The 17002-nt window shown below is 35.9% G+C and overlaps 1 protein-coding gene across 1 annotated transcript in view; it reads right to left on the bottom strand.

The window, feature by feature from the left end:
• Nucleotides 1–8075: 8075 nt before the first annotated feature.
• Nucleotides 8076–17002, bottom strand: part of DTL (denticleless E3 ubiquitin protein ligase adapter) — a 45968-nt gene continuing 37041 nt past the window's right edge. The window contains exons 14-15 of the mRNA XM_007426871.3: nt 13816–14639; nt 8076–10554 (exon numbers count right to left, since the gene is read on the bottom strand). Coding sequence (XP_007426933.1) covers nt 10489–10554; nt 13816–14639 — 890 coding nt within the window. The 3' untranslated portion in view covers nt 8076–10488. The remainder of the gene's footprint in view (nt 10555–13815; nt 14640–17002) is intronic.

Below are 17002 nucleotides of genomic sequence, written 5' to 3' on the forward strand. Positions count from 1 at the left end.
AAAAGAAAAAAAGAAAAAAGTATAAGAAAAGAAAAAAATCGAAGAAAAAAGATATAAAGAAGTACCTTCTGATATTCTTCCTAGCAGTTATGAGTACAAATATATTTTACCCTCTCTCATGTTACGTATTACTCTTCTTTCTATAATCTATCCTATCTAATCATCAAAGCATAAATCACAAGTTCATTTTTTCCTTTTTACGCAAAAAGTCTGTAAGAGTCACCAATAAATGTAGATGTCTTCTCTCTAATCAAAGAAGTAAATTTATTAATTTCAGCAAAATCTGTCAACTTCAACCATTCCTCCATAGTGGGTAGTGTCAAATCTTTCCACCTCTGTACATATAATAATCTCACTGCAATAATCATGTACTGAAATAATCTTCCATGACTTTTTTGTTTATCCCATTAATCCTAAAAGGAAAAGTTCTGGTTTCAACTGAATATTGATCTTTAAAATCTTCTGTATCAAAGTATGTATTTGAATTCAAACTTTTAAAGCTTTTTTAAATGTCCACCAAGCATAATAAAATGTCCTTCATGTTGTTCACATTTCCAACATACATTTGAAATGCCTTTATACATTCTAGATTTCTCTGGTGTCATGTATCAGTGATAAATCATTTTACAAAAATTTTCTTTGAGATCATAACGCAATGTAAATTTCAACCCTTTAACCACATATTTTCCCACTGATCCATCTGTATATTACAAAAAATTCTTAGCCCACTTTATCATACATTCTTTAACCTGTTCTTCCTGTTTCAAATTTCAACAAAAGTTTGTACATTTTAGCAGTTACATGTTCATCATCAGTACAAAGTTGTATTTCAAACAACTCTGCTCTATACCATACGTCTTTTTATCTTTCAGATAACTGTAAATGGGAAAACCATTTGACAAGTATATTCTTCTGCTGTTAATTGCTCTCTTGATTTGATTTTAAATTTCCCTTGATAGTTTTCCAATAAGTCCCTGTACGGCAACCATTTATCTTTGTCTGCCACTTCTCTTCTGTGAAATGCTTTTTGAGCTGAGATCCATAAAGGTGTTTTCGGGCACAACTTGGATTTATATCTATTCCATATTCTCAATATGGCACATCTAATAAAATGATTTTTAAAGTCCACATTAATTATAACTTTATCATACCATAAATATCCATGCCATCCAAACCTCAGGTCGTGTTCTTCTAACTGTAAAAGTCTCGTTTCTCAGCAACATCTATCCTTTCATCCAGACCAAGCAATAAGCAGCAAAATACAATTTCAAATGCAGTATACCCAATCCTCCTCTTTCCTTAGTACCTTGTAACACTTTATATTTAACTCATGTTTTTTTCCTTTGCCATATAAATTTAGATATATCTTTTTGCCATTGTTTAAATGGTATATCCATTGTCAAAACAGGCATTATCTGAAACAAAAACATCATTCTTGACAAAGCATTTATTTTTATCCCAGAAATTCTCCTCAGCAGTGGCAATTTTAATTTCTCCCATTTTAACATGTCCTTCTTAATTTCAGTCCATGTCCTAACCTAATTATTTTGAAATAACATACAATTCATATGTCATAGTAATACCCAAGTATTTTACTTTTTTCTCAATCTTAAAACCAGTTTTCTCCATCAGTTTCCTATTTGATCTTCTAATTTCATATTTTTGTTAACATCTTTGTCTTCTGATTAATCTTGAAACCTGCCAATATACCAAAGTAAAAGAAATAGCTGCTTTAGAGTTGCAGACAGGTATGTGCATGCCCCCATGCACTACAAAGCACCTTGGCATAGATAAGAAGGAAGCAATATTTTATTTAGTGCATGGACAAAAAGAACCACTGTAACTTGGTGTAATTTGTAGCTACTTACACATTGCTAAAAATTAGAAATGCACGGCACAAAAAAAATCATCTATTTGTTCTTCACACCCATACATTCAATGGTAATTTTTAGAGAAGCACAGCTAGAAATAATTTAAATGGAAATATGCATCTCACCATAGTGGGTAAGATTGTCACAAGAAAATAACAGGCCTCCTCAGACTGTTGCTTAGGGGATGGGTAATATCACAGCTGTTGCCTACCCTCCCTGTGCTTCTTTATACCATATTCAGACAAGGAACTCTTGAAATAAAGGATATCTTGAACAGAGAACTGTCTGCTGACTTACCTTTGAATTGAACAATAAACAAAATGGCCATCTTCATATTATGCAACTGATGGACCAAAGAGGTGAATATATAGGTGTGGCTGGATAGAATCACTGTGAAGCTATTATTTCAAATTAATCTGCATTAAAAAGAATAAGCTACAACAGACCACACTGACAGCCCAGATCCTTTCTTCATATGTGAACCAGCCAGAAATAGAACCTAGAATTCCTTCTGATGCTACAGCTTATCCACATAACACATCCCACTCCTTTTCCATCTGTCTGGTCCCACTCAAGGAAAGTCAGTTCATCTGGATAACCTCAGTGCCAACTAAAGCCATTTTTTTGCCTCTGCAAATAGACATGGGGAGCGGAAGGAAATCCCCCAATGAGCAACTGCAAACAAAAGATACTTTACCCAATATGCAAGGAACAATTATTTTAGGTAAACTTGTAGACAAATTGAGTGGAGCAGGTATTGCTAGGATTTTACATATAAAATCAGCCAGATAATAATAGGATAACTACTAGCCATGGTATGATCCACAGACAACATAGCCAAAATTAATGAAACCCAGTTCTAACTTCTGTATTTAATATTAATTCCTTAAGGACTATTCTGGAAGAAACTGTTCCTCAGTCCTCTTACTGTAATTGAGAATATGTGCCACTGATTAGAATTCCTGCATACAAAAAATGGCTATTGTTGTTGTTATTACAATGCTGTGTGAGCAAATAGCTACATGGAATTCTCATTCTGATCTCAGATACCAAATGTGAGTATTTCAAGATCTACTTCAATAATGTTGCTTTTGTGATTTTTAAAATCCATGTTTTAAACAAACAGCATACAGTATTTATGAACAAGTGAAGTTAAATGTCAAAATAATTATCTACATGCACAACAGCATTCAAATTACACATTACATGAAACCACACATATTGAAACTTTGACTTTGATTTCTTTTTAACAAAAGCAGCAATGCTTTGGAAGGAATATGTAATATCATCTCCACAGTAGTAAGTAGATAAAAACACACAAGCTGGGGGGAAAGAAAGAGCTATTTGCTAGGGTGACCAGATGCACAGCACGGTTTCTCACACTTTAACATCAGCTTAGCAAAGAAACTTTTGCCAATAAAATGTATTAAGGGGAGAGAAAATCCCAAGTTTGTGAGGCTGATCTTGTTTCTGAAGAAGCATGCAACACTGGACAAAAACTGATAAGAGCAAGTGAAAAAGGGCATGTCAGGGTATGGCCACACAAATGGAGTGTAAGATTTAGAGCCTGTAAACAACACCCAAACTTGCATAGTTTGGCTTGTAAGAAGGTCTTGCCTGGCTGGTGGGACAACATTCCTAACATGAAATTCCTTGACATGAAAGTATATATGCACAACGTTATATCCATGGAGGGATTTAGTGCCAGGTTTTTGTTTCTTTTAACTTTTATCAGATGCAATATTTGTCTTGATGCAAGGCAAACATAAACTTCATCTCACCTTTTATTCCAAATACTCTGTTCTCCATTTTGGGATGAAAAGGAAACTACTATCACAATCCTAATCCAGATTCCAACATGTATTTTACATCAGCCTGATATAAGGAAAGCTATATTAGAAGCTGGATCTTCCTAGCTCAAGGGAAACACACCAAATACTTTGCACATGCTCAGAGGTATTTATTATGAAATGTTTTTAATCTCACAGGACTGAGGCCAGATAAAAATGTAGGTTCTAGGAAAGAGATTAAGTACTAGTGAACAACTGTTTTCTATTATTTTATCTGCTACAATCTTGTCCTCTACAAATCATACCCCCCTCTCCCCCCCAAAATACATAGCCATAAAGAGATTTAACAGCTTACCTCTCTCTTCTGCCCTATTCCCCAATTGTAGAAATACCTATTGTTCATTCTTGGAAACTTTTTTGAAGCCTCCCTTGGAAAATTCCTCTTCTGGCAAACACCACCCAAGTTCAGCATTAGACTAGCCATAGGAGTTACAGTTCCATTGAAGTCAGTGGCAGCAAAGGTTCAGTAGGATACTGATTGCCAACCCCCCCCCCCGATGTTGTAATATACAAGGACATTTCATCATATCTATAAGTTTTGTTGAGTCTGACTTAAGTATAAACTCAGTTTGTAGATAAATTTAAAAAAATAGTTCTGACTAAACAAATCAGTCTTTAGACCACCAGACTATTTAAACTGACTGGGGAGAAACAGCAGTGAAGCATATGCTTCAAGGGCCATCGTCCTATCTCCATAACCTCTCATTAAAAGAATCAAACAACAGGTAAGGGGAAGAGCTCTACTGAGACCCTGAAGAGCTTCTAACTGTTGAAGTAGGGTAGTTTTCCCCAATCTAGTGCCTTATACATGTATTAGATTGTATTTTATTTATTTGTCACATTTATATAGCCACCCATCTCACACAAAGTGACTGGGCAGCATAAAATAGTATCATAATTCTAGGCTGGCAGGGAATTGTGGGAACTGATTTGTATTACATCTGGAAGACCAATGGTTAGGGAATACTGGAACAGAAAATGCTGAAAGGCATTGACAATATTACCATATTGATGTAAGGGAGCTGCCTACGTGCCTAGATCCTGTAAACTCTAAACAAGAGACTGGGCAACTGTGGGGCTCCACATGTTCCTGCGCTCTAGTTCCTCTGGCAAATTCATGCTGACTGGAACTGAATCCAACAAATATGGGGGACAAATACTTTCCAACCATACAAGTTGCAGCTTTTTACATATTACTACTTACTTGTGGAGTCCTTGAGGTTCTCTGAGCTTGGTTGTTTTCTTGCAAATGTTTCGTTACCCAGCTAGGTAACATCTTCAGTACTCTGAAGTACTGAATGAAATGAAACGTTTGCAAGAAAACAACCGAGCTTAGAGAACCCCAAGGACTCCACAGTTCAGCCCTGAGCTACATATATTTTCTTCTATTGTTACTACTTACTTATCAAGTTGATAAGCGAATTCTAGAGAACATATGCAAGGAAATTTTGGTTAACAAAAAATTAACATTAACATTTTCAGTACTCTGAAGTAGTGAATGAATACTGATGGCATTTTTAAATTAATTAGTTTAGACATTTCATGAAACTTTGATGCAATGTTGCAGTTCTCTGCTGTTCTTATGACATAAATTATTGTTTAAAGACAATATTGATCTGCAAAAAATGTTTTTATCTCTCATAATGAACATTTCTGAGAGCTTGGTTTTATGTTGCAAACTTTAACATATCCATTATTCTGTTCCGTTTGAGAATAAGCAACATTATGTGAAACACAGAAAATGAGTAAGAAACAGCAGAAAAAAGAAATGAAAAGCATGAGATAAGAAAAAGGAAAGGAAATATAGCTAACACCAATGCCAGTCATATCTTTCCATGCTTATGAATTATCTTTGCTTCCACTAGATCCATAAACTTAATTCACACATACTGTACATTGCAGCTTCTTTCAACTTCTCACCTTTCTTTTGATGAGCTCATCAACTCCAATGATGACTCTCAATGTTCTCTTTCATTCATCCTACTGATTTTTCTTCACGTATTTGTTTTGTGATTCATTCCCTACTTTTGTTTCCCCAACATATCTAACCCTTACTTCCAAACATTACTCATACACAGCCATTTGCACTTTCAACATTTATTCCTTACAAAAGACCATATACTATCCACCATCTCTTTCAAATATAATGAGCTTGGTCTTTGATACATTAATTTTCAGATCCATGCTTCTCATTCTTGTATCATAAAATGTAATATTCACTGCAAATCATTCAGATTCTCAGCCATGGTATTATCTGCATAAAAAAGTACATTTTATGTATCATCTACATAAAAAAGCATACATATATTCATGTCCCAAGCTAACATCCCTAACATTACTACAAGCATTCCTTGTACATTTATCCATAAATACATTAAAACAAGAGGACATCACAATCCTTATTCTCTCCTCAATATTAAGCTATTCACTAAGCATTTTATTAACATTCCTGCATACTTTACTTCAATCATATCCCATTCTTATTGCATTCAGCAACCAACCAACTCCATGTTCATGCAAAACATTCCAGAATTAAGTCCTATTAAAGTTAGAATACATTTTCTCTGACTCACAGACAGACAATAAAATATTTGTATATTTCTCAGTGACCATCTAAAGACCAAAAACCTGGTCTGCACATCTCTTATCTGACATAAAACTTTACCTCCCTCCTTTTGCTTACCTCTCATACCCTTCCAATCAGAATTCTGTCAAACAATTTCCCAGACACATTTAGTAAAGTAATCCCCCTGTACTTGTATCACTTGTGCTACTTTTCCCTTTATATAAGAAAACAATAATGGTATTCTTCCAGTAGCACAGATGAAGACATCACACACAACCACTTCCTAAGCAAAGTATATCCATATACAGTGGTACCTCGGTTCACGAACGCTTCTGTTCACGAACAATTCGGTTCACAAACAGCACCGTTCGCAAAATTTTGCTTCCGTCCGCGAACTCCGCATCGGGTGACGAACACGACCCGCGGCCATTTTCCCTGCTGTGACACATGGTCGTCGCTTCCTGTAGGCGAGGGGGACTCTCTCTCCAAACAATAACCGCCTCCCCACCCGCCTTCCTGTCCTCCATGCCAGAAGTCGCCTCAAGCAAGGTTAGCGTTCTCTCTTCATACTGTACTGTACTTTGTTTCATATTTTTGTGGTTTAAAAAAAAAATACATATGGTTCAGAACGGATTAACCGTATTTACATTGAACTTACAGGAAAATTTGATTCAGGTCGTGACCAGAGTCGTAGAACAAATTAAGTTCGTGACCCGAGGTACCACTGTATTAACATTTCTCCAGCTATACCTGCATGCTTATTAGTTTTCAACATTCTCACAGCATTTAGGACTTCCTTTTTAATAAATCTTCTTGGCAACTACTTTTTCATACATGATACATACTTTCTTCAGTCATTTTGCTTTCACTTCAGATACTATCACTTCTTTTTCTCCCAAGATTACTCTTCACAATGTCTGTTCCACATTCACATTTTGTCACTGCCCCCCCCGTATCCTTCACTAATTCTTACAGTCTCTCATTATAAACTACCAAATCAATCATTCTTATTTATTCCTTATTCCTTTCCATATATACACACAGCCTTATGCTTAAACCATGTATTTGAAATTGACCTTCTTCTAAGCAGATGCTTAACCACATTCACCATTCTTATTAATTCTTGGGTCTCCAAATGGCCCAATATTTTTTTCTGTACTCTATCACCTCTTTCCCATTCATTCATTCAAGTCACCTAACAGAATAAATTTTCTCCCAGACTATATTGATTCAGAATGTTGCAGTATCTGGTGCTTCCATTATCAACATTCCTTGGAGCATAACATTCAAGTAGTAACAACCTATGAATTCCTACTGTCATATACACCTACAGCTTAGAGGATAACAATTAATATTTGTGTGTGTGTGTGTATGTATGTATGTATATATATCCTCTTCTCTCATAATTAAATCTATACCTTCACTTCCCTGCATGCACCAGATCAGGCCACATGCATTCAGATCTACTATGCCCTTTTTCTTTTTCTTAGTTTCACAAAGGAAACTTTCCTTCCTTTGTTTAATGCAAGCTCCTTATATTAACTCTTCATACATTCCAAATCACAATTTTTCATATGTCATAGTGATCACCAGATAAGATCATCAGCTTGACTTTGCTCAAATCAGAGTATCACATAATACATTTTAGCAAGATTTAAAAGGTTACTAACACCAGGTTACTAACTATAGTTATACCTTGCATTCCTTCCTAATTTTAAGGATAACACCAGCCAGTTTTGCCACACTTTGGCCAGTAGATCAGAAGCACAGTCAAAGACCAGTTTTACTCCAAGCATGCTCACATCATTGTAAACTAGGATTACTAATCTTGAGATTACTTTGCAAGCTAACGTACTGTTGCCTGTATCCCACCAACTTGCAAGTATATGTCCTTTATTGACATACACGCCAGATGTATTTTCCATTTTGTCTTTTGAAGCAGATCTTATATTATTGATATATCTTAAAAAAAAATTCCAGCTGACTGCAATTTAGGTTTCTCTGGCCTACATAAATTGCAATTTGTCCTAGGTAGACAAATTAATATGCCTAGCAGAATGTCAGGCAAATATAAGGTTGAATCAATGCTTCAAGACAGTTTTTTAATGACAGTAGAAATATATCCCATTTTTTTCCCTTAAAATTGATCACACCAGGCCTTATAGCAGGGCCCTTAAAAATTTGCCACAGAGACAGTGTTACACAGAAAATGCGAGAAAACGTAACTCAGTTTAAGTTTACATACCTGATTACCTTGTAGGTGCAGGACTGGCACTGTTAATGTCAAACAGTGTTTAGATTAAGTTCTTAAGCAATTTAACTGAATAATAATACTAATGGAATAATACTAGAGGAGAAATAGAAAACAAATAGGAGAAATGGAAAACAAATATAACAAAACCTGTGCAGAAATGCAATTGTAATGGGGATTGTATGGCCTAGCACACTCCTGTCAAGCCAAACATTCAACAAAGGCAGAGGAACTTTTGTCTTAATTTTCTGATATTTATATGTTAGGAGTATGAGAAACTGTTCATTACATGTGTGAAAGAAATCTAAGCATTTGGGGCAGATTGTATTTTCTTTCTATGTAGATGCTGACCTAATCCTGACAGTGTCACATAGAATCCCCATCATTTTTTGTTTATTTTTGTGCTTCCAGACTCCAAATGTAAAACGACAGCACAATTGTGTCAAATTTCTCTGTAATTAATTTAATCATCTTTGACACCACATTTTGCCTGAAAAAGGGGAAAAAGAGATGATGTCCCACTGCTTCATTGACAAAGTAGAAGATGCGCTTTTAAGTCAACATGGATAGAAACAGGCTGCACAGCTCTAAGTTACATAATACATCTTGCAGCAAAACTGAAATGAAGTTTCAGAGGGACAGCTGTGTTAGACCACTTGTAGCAAATACAAGGGTCCTCTGATATCTGCAATTCTAATACTCTGCAGCCCAAGTGAATCTATAGAAGAAAGCAGCTACAGTACATACGTTACATAGTTAAGTATGTATACCAAATACTGAGAAGGAAAAATGATTGAAAACATCAAGATATGCTAATCAGAAATAATTGTGGCAATTGTGTAAAAGCAGAGCACAAATGAATACAGAATTTCATCACATCCATGCAAATTATTAATGTGGATATGACCTGAATTAGCAATCACCAGTCAGTACATATAGGAAGATATTTTAAAACAAATGTGGTAAAAGAGGATCAAATTACTTTCTGTAGTGAGCCGAGGTGACTGACCTCGGAAATTGCTGATTAAAAATAAAGTTCCCCTTTTTTCACCAGGCATATACTTTTGTTTAGCTATCACATAACTGATTACTTTGTATGTCAGGGAAGAACTGAAGAGAAACACTATATGATCACTTGATATGAAATTACAGTAATATTTTTTTGTAGACATTTAACTACACCTATATATTACTAATGTGATGTACATGACAACATATGCCATTTTTAGGAACTTGAGTGATCTATGAAAGGGTAAAAGCTCATACAAAACAATCATTTAGGAAAAATTTTAGCTTTCACCACCTCGTTGAACTGCAGAGTGATTCTCATGCCTCAGAATACAAGTGGCAGATTTCCTCTTAGAGTGCACAGTAGGTTTTTATCCCTCCTGCTTATTATCTGCTCCATTACAAAAGAAGAAAAAGAATTGCAATGTTAAGAAAAGTGTATTTTATAAGAAAACAACATTTTGACACCAATACAACAGTGGGAAACTGTGAAGCACAAAATAAAGGCATTTCCTTCAGTATAAGGCAGAAGATCAAGTAAACCATTCTTGAGTTGATGGTTCCTTTTCCCTTTTGCATTATGTGCTAATTTAGCAGTTAAATTTTTCTTTGCTAAAAAGCAGATGCTGAAAAAAGTATATTCAAACAGTATATTCAAAAAGTATATTCAAAAAGGCTTTGAAAAAATATTTGCTGCAATTTACTGTAAAAGAAACAAACTTAAATCTTAAAATCAAAAGGATTAGCTCTGTTTCATTCATTGAGCCTGTTTCTCCATTAGTCAGTGCCCTAATTAAATACAATAAAGGGTAAATAGAAAAAAAATAGAAAGTGTTAGTTTTAATTAAGATGTATGGATAACTTTTTTGTGGAGAAAACTAAATCCATCTGCAGTAGTATAAAGTACGTTTCAGCAATAAGGTAAACATGAAGCACAGTTCTTTAGTTTTTCTGTGACTTTCGCTCGAAGTATGTGCAAATCTTCCTCATCGTTATTGTAGTTATAATCTGTGAGATTAAAAACAAAAGGAATCTAGTCAGATATAATTATCAGCACAAAAGCTTTCATTCTTACAGTTCTGTCCTCTCCACAGTCATTCTAGTCAAATCCTATACACTAACAGCCAACTAATTATCATACATGAATTCTTAAGTAGCCAGAAGGATAGTAAACACACTTACCCTGAGGCGTAGGGTGGTTAAACCAGTTTAAGAAGGCTTAAACAATGGATTTCACTATTGGATTTTGCTATTGAGGCCAACTTCCTACTCAGTGCAGGAATCCAAATTAAAGCAACACAGACTCATGGCTGTTTGTTTGTACACATCTAGTGATAAGATGTGAGTGTGATAAACAGCATGATACCAGATCTATGCACTATCAGAAAGGAGACAAACAGAAACTAGGCCTCCTGTTCCAAAGAAGGGGTATCTAGCCCATTTGAATCACTTGGGGAGGAGAACGAAACACAAGAATTTAGAATCTTGATTTCAGTATATATTGCTTGCAATCACTGGAATTCTTTCATAATGGATTCACAGCTTTTCTATAATAAACCTACTTATCTGAGTTTAGTGCTTTTGGAAATTTATTGTTTACTTTTTAAACTTTGATTTTAAGTTTTATATTATATTGGGATTGTGGCTTTTAGCTCTTTTATATCCCCCCCATATTATTGATTAATGGTATTTCTCAATTGCATTTTAATTGCTTTTCTATAAATTAATATTTTTAACTAACCTCTGTAATCTGCTGGAGAACTTCAGTTATTGAAAGGGTTACAGTCTAATAATAATAAAAGTAATATATAATAGTACAAGGGGGAAGGCTGAAATGTTGGATTATGGGGCTGAGTTACACTACCCTGGAAGATGGCTTAACTGGCTGCCTGAACAGGAACACACAACAGTACGGCTTCCGCTTTTAGTTCATAATATTGTTTCACCAGTATAACAACTTTTAAGACATGGATGTTTCACACCTTGTTTTATAAAGGATTTCTTGACTTGGGATTTCCTTTTTGTTGGCTCTCCCAATCTGTGTCCTCCCAGATATTTTGGACTAATATTGTCAGGCCTAGCCCAAGGAACTTCTGGAGACCGTGCAGGTTCAATCAGCAAGGTTTATTAGCTAGCGCTTGATTACAGATTCTTCTCAGACTGACCAGTAGTTCCCAGGCACAAGTCTCTACTATCTTCTGGAATGTCTAGGGCAGCTGCGCCAGCTTTCTCCGTATATCTCCAGAGCGTTGCTCTGGAGACAAGAGCACCGTTTTCACCCCCCTTCCTCCATTCCAGTCCATCACAAATATGCATCCATATTAAGCAACACTACTTCACATACACATTGTATTGAATAGTTAAATCAAGTTCCTGTTTAGCATGTCATATACCATATTTTTCCATCAATAAGACACCCCCATGTACAAGACGACCCCCACTTTTCCAACCCAAAATTAAGAAATCAATATTTTAAAGATAGTGCAGAACACATTTTTATTTAGTAATTAGGTAACATTTACCTGATACACTTGGCGGGAGGAGGTCCAAACCGTCTCTCTGCAGCTCTATTTCCATGCTCTTTTGCATAACTGATTACATTCAATCACAAGTGAAACTGCCGATAGCTTGTCTCTGCAAACAGACTTCCTCCAATTGGTTTGTTCAGCATCAGCTGACGTCAGTTACATAAGGCTCATTATTGGAGGAAGTCTGTTTGCAGAGACAGTATGGGCAGCTTCACTCGTGATTGGAGGCTCGTGATTGGAGGAAGCCTGTTTGCAGAGTCAAGCTATTTCACTCGTGATTGGAGGCTAGCAATAGGAGGAAGCCTGTTTGCAGAGAGAAAGTATAGGCAGTTTTGCAACTGTGTGGTTCTCTCCTCGGCTTACTTCCTTGCATAAGACGCCCTTCAATTTTTAGCATAAGGATTTTAGAAAAAAGTATTGTCTTATAGTCAGAAAAATACGGTACTTCTTTTGCTAGCATATTTTTTAAAATTGTTATTACATCTCATCCTACCCCATAGATCTCAGGAGAGTATATCTACATTATCTCTATTGCATTATTTCAGTCTAACTTTTCTCTTCCTAGATTACCTGGCAAGACAGAGATAGATAGGTACTATATATCTATGCATACCTATCTATGTGTACACATACATATGTATGTGTATGTGTACACAGACACATATTTAGCCACTTATGCATACACAATTATTTGTATACTGCCTATTCTCATAACACTACATAAAGTTGAACAAGGATTTGAACCCAGTGCTGTAAAGCCGTTGGGATTAGGGAATTTTGGCAATGGGCAAACCATCAAATCAGAGTAGCATGCTTTTCTGCTTAGGGTGCATGGGTGGGATTTAAAAAAAACAACCAAAGGATGTGTATTAATCCTCTACTAGCCTTACATCTAGGAAAAAACCCACATCCTCTCCATAGACCTCTTCTCCATTATAGATCTATGCTATAAAGCCTGACCATCAGTTTTAGAACAGAACAAAAGACAGCAAACATAAAATTCATTCAGATATGTACAAACATCTTCTGTATAGAAAAACTGGCCTACACAGCAAGTTGGGTTATGCAGAAGGCAGTTCTATTCACGCTTTAGTTCTGTTTTAGCAAATTGAAGATAGGAGCCTGTTATCAGTATTTCCATTTCTGGTACAGAATTCACAGATGCAACTGCCCTGCCCGCCCAAAGAGGAAAGGAAACTGTGATAATAATGGATGACTTGCTTCCCTGGGTTGTTTCCTGTTCTTAGCAACAAGGCTCATTAAGGACTTTAAAAGGGATAGCAAGGAAGGCAGACAGCATATGAAAAAAAAGCACATTTATTCTGAGCTGTGACATCTATTGGTTATATATTAAAATAAGCTGTCCAGCAAAGTCAGTATTTGAGATTCTTCAAGCTGCCTGTGGTTCCAAGGATGCACCACTTCCCCCATCTTTTCCAGTGTTATGTACCATAGTGAGGTTCTTTGGCTATACAATATTGACTTCATCTGATATTGAAATATAGTACATTTGAAAATACACTGTATTGGGTGATGCATTTAAGTGAGGTGTTTGTACTATCTTTAAAGTTCAGAAGTGGAAGTTTGGTTCAGCACTCTCTCCCTACTTTTCTGTAGCAAAGAGACTGGTTTTGCTAGAGGGTAGCATGGATATTGCTTCTACTGTACTATAATATGTAATACTTGTAAGAAGAATCAACATTAACAAAGGTGTTATAGTAACCATGCTTAATTTACTTACAGGTCCTGGTGATGTAGCTCCTGTCCTAGTTTCCATTCGTTTTGTGCTTAGGTTCCCTAATGATGGGGATGACCCACTTGGGTTATTCATCTTGTTAGTTCGTAGTTTATTTCCCAAATCAGACAGCCAGTTTCTTCTGTCAGGAGAACCATTCTCCTTGTCAGCCATCTTCTCACAAGATGACTTGATAAGATGTGGAAAATTTAGACAGGTAGCAGAAGAACAAGGACTTCCAGGAGAAAAAGGCTCTTTCAGGCTTTGAATATCCTGCACTTGTCCATTAAGAGTCAGGCAGTCTTTTCTACAAGGCTTTGAACCTGCTGCCAAAGTGAATTGTCCCAGTCTGGATTTTTTAGACTCTGGATGAAGCTCAGTTACACAGTTACAGCTTTTGAGACACAACATATTTTCTTCCCTACTGGATTCTAGCCTTCTCTTGGCACGTGTTTCTGACCTCAGATGTGGTGACCTGGAAGCAAAGGCAGTGTCAGGAATTTCTGCTACAGCTATCTGTGGAGAAAGTATCTTTGTTTCCTTCATAGTCGGAGATGAATTTGGAGTCTTTGTAACCCGTTGTTGAATGGACATATTTGAAGGAAGCACTAGTTTGGATGCGGTACGTGAAGTAGCTTTCTGCTTTGCAGGAGTGAAGGTATAAATTGAGATGGTTGGTGTCTTGGCGGAAGATGATGTTGGTGTGTTGGTAGGAAGAGGAAGATCTCCTGTATAAGTTGGAGCACAAGCAGCTGGCTGTGGTGAAGAAATAAGAGGGCTGCCTGTTGGAAGAAATTTAGGTGGAGTACCATGCCTGCCGCTAAGAACTCCTAAAAGAGAAACAAAGCAGCTTTAATGAAGATAAAATAACATGAGGGAAGAATAAAGCAATGTTGCACACTAGACATATTTGAATATATAGAATATAGAATATATAGAATATGTAGTATATTGACTCAGATTTGAAGAGATTTTTCTGTGGTTTCTTAGTAGGCATCCTGAGAATTACTATTTAGGAAATTGTGTATAAAGTTACTCTAGAAATACTTTACTTCTTGAAAAATTCTATGTATCTTGAAAAGGGCCTTTGTGGTAAAAGAAAAAAAAGATACAAAATGATAAATTAATCAAAATGTCTGAAGTGATCAGGTAGTTGCACAAAGCACAACGGCCCTGCTTGAGGAATTCCTTTTGCATGCAGAACTTCTCAACTTTTATGCATCTTAAGCATAAAAATAAATGGTAAGCATCTCTATATCTTTTCCAAATACAGTAGAGTCTCGCTTATCCGACATAAACGGGCCGGCAGAACGTCGGATAAGCGAAAATGTCAGATAACACACAGTAACGATTGAGTGCGGTAAAAAAAAAAAAAAACCCGATCCGCTGCGCCTGTTGCAATCGATTTTTGTGTTGCGACGCCGCACCGTCAGGAGCAACAAGAAAGAGTACACTCACGCTCACAAACAAGCGGCACACTTTTCTTGTCGCCGAATTATGCTTGTTGTTGTGTTTTTTTTAGGGGCGTCAGATAAGACGGAATGTCGGATAAGTGAAGGTCGGTTAAACGAGACACTACTGTATTAAAATCTCAAGTATTCAGCAAGCTTATTAGCAAAGCTTGTGCATATGTAATTCCTGGGCAGCCACAAGCACCACTATCTGTGCCAATGAAGGGGAACGGGGGCGGGGGAGGGATATACAAACAGCTTGCATGTTTTTATCCAGACAGCCCTGAAATAGAATTTGGGTTAAGGCAATAATGACTCAGTGCAAATAACTATTCTATGCATTTAGCATGTGCTTTGTGTTTAAGAAGCAAGGTCTCAAAAGGAAGCCTGCTTATGTTTGTGAAGTTCATGGACTTCCTTTTCCATTTCTAAGCTGTTTCAGGAGAAAATGAATAAGGAGATAAGACATTTTATATAACACTACTGCCAATAAAGATGCAGCACGCACATCACTTGCAGTTTTCAAACCAAAGGATTAAATAGCCCTCTTCTTTATCTATGGGAATAGGAAGTGATTCTTTTAAAGTTTCCTAAGAGAACAATGACGTATATGTGCATGTGAGATACTCATAGCATGAACGAGAACTGGCACATACCCTCCTATTGTTCTGCAAGTTTCCTGCATAGGAATTTTATGTTTACAGAACAATCTTACTGCCATTCCTACAAGTAGAAATATGCCATTTGCAAAACTCACTCATAGATACCACCATAATTCTTTTATTTGGGACTTCCTTGTAAGTGTATCATATGACTTTTTGACTTTTTTTAAAAGAAAACTATCACGTATTATTGTGTTGTGAGTTGCAGTTGATAGATGATGGATAGGGAATAGAACTGAAGGCCCTCTTATAAAACTAAGTTTAACAACAGGCTGGGATACCACAGCTTGCAAGTTCTGCATTATGATGAAAAGAACAAGAACTTCAGTTATTCATGATGAAAATCCTAGATCTCTTTTTTTCTTTATAGGTAATAATTCCAACTGTTATCCAAGACTAATTTTAATTGATCACTGTATTTCTCCCTTTTCGATAAAATAAAATGAAACCACTTTGTTCTTGGAGAAATGGTACCTTCCTTCAACATTGTTTTATGAACTCCATGTTAGAAAGGGGAGTTGATATCCCCAAAATCTTGGGTGTGTGTGTTTTTTTTTTAAAAGCATGCTTTAAGTATGATTATTTATTAAAAAATAAAAATACTGGAGAAATATCCTCTCATTTGTTACATGATAAGCTGAACTCAAAAGATACTGTTCTATTCTTGGAAGAAATTAATGAATTCCTTTAGATAGAACCAACTGATAACTAATGGTAAAAATCTTTATATTTAGGATATTGGAAACAACCTATAACATCTTCAGTTTCAGATAGATTTAAAATAACTTGAAATATTGCATTGATTATTAAATTAGCCTATTTCTAGAAAAACTACTTCATAAACCTTGATTTTGATTGAAACATAGGTTCTATTTTCTGGAATATCCATATTTTATTATAAAATCCAATTCTGTATATTCTTTTGAGTTCTATTACCCTTTCAGTTTTGTATATTTTTAATTTTTACATTTGGCAAATGTACTCATGGACCAAATTTGTATGAGAATTGCAATAGAGCCTATGCACCTTTTAAGCTCTTCCCATTACTAGTGTATACTGCAACGTAAAACTGATATTCTT

This window comes from Python bivittatus, unplaced genomic scaffold (assembly GCF_059951505.1).
Source record: "Python bivittatus isolate LINGU-HERP-01145 unplaced genomic scaffold, Pbiv_v1 ctg000020_np1212, whole genome shotgun sequence".
Classification (NCBI taxonomy): Eukaryota; Metazoa; Chordata; class Lepidosauria; order Squamata; family Pythonidae; genus Python; species Python bivittatus.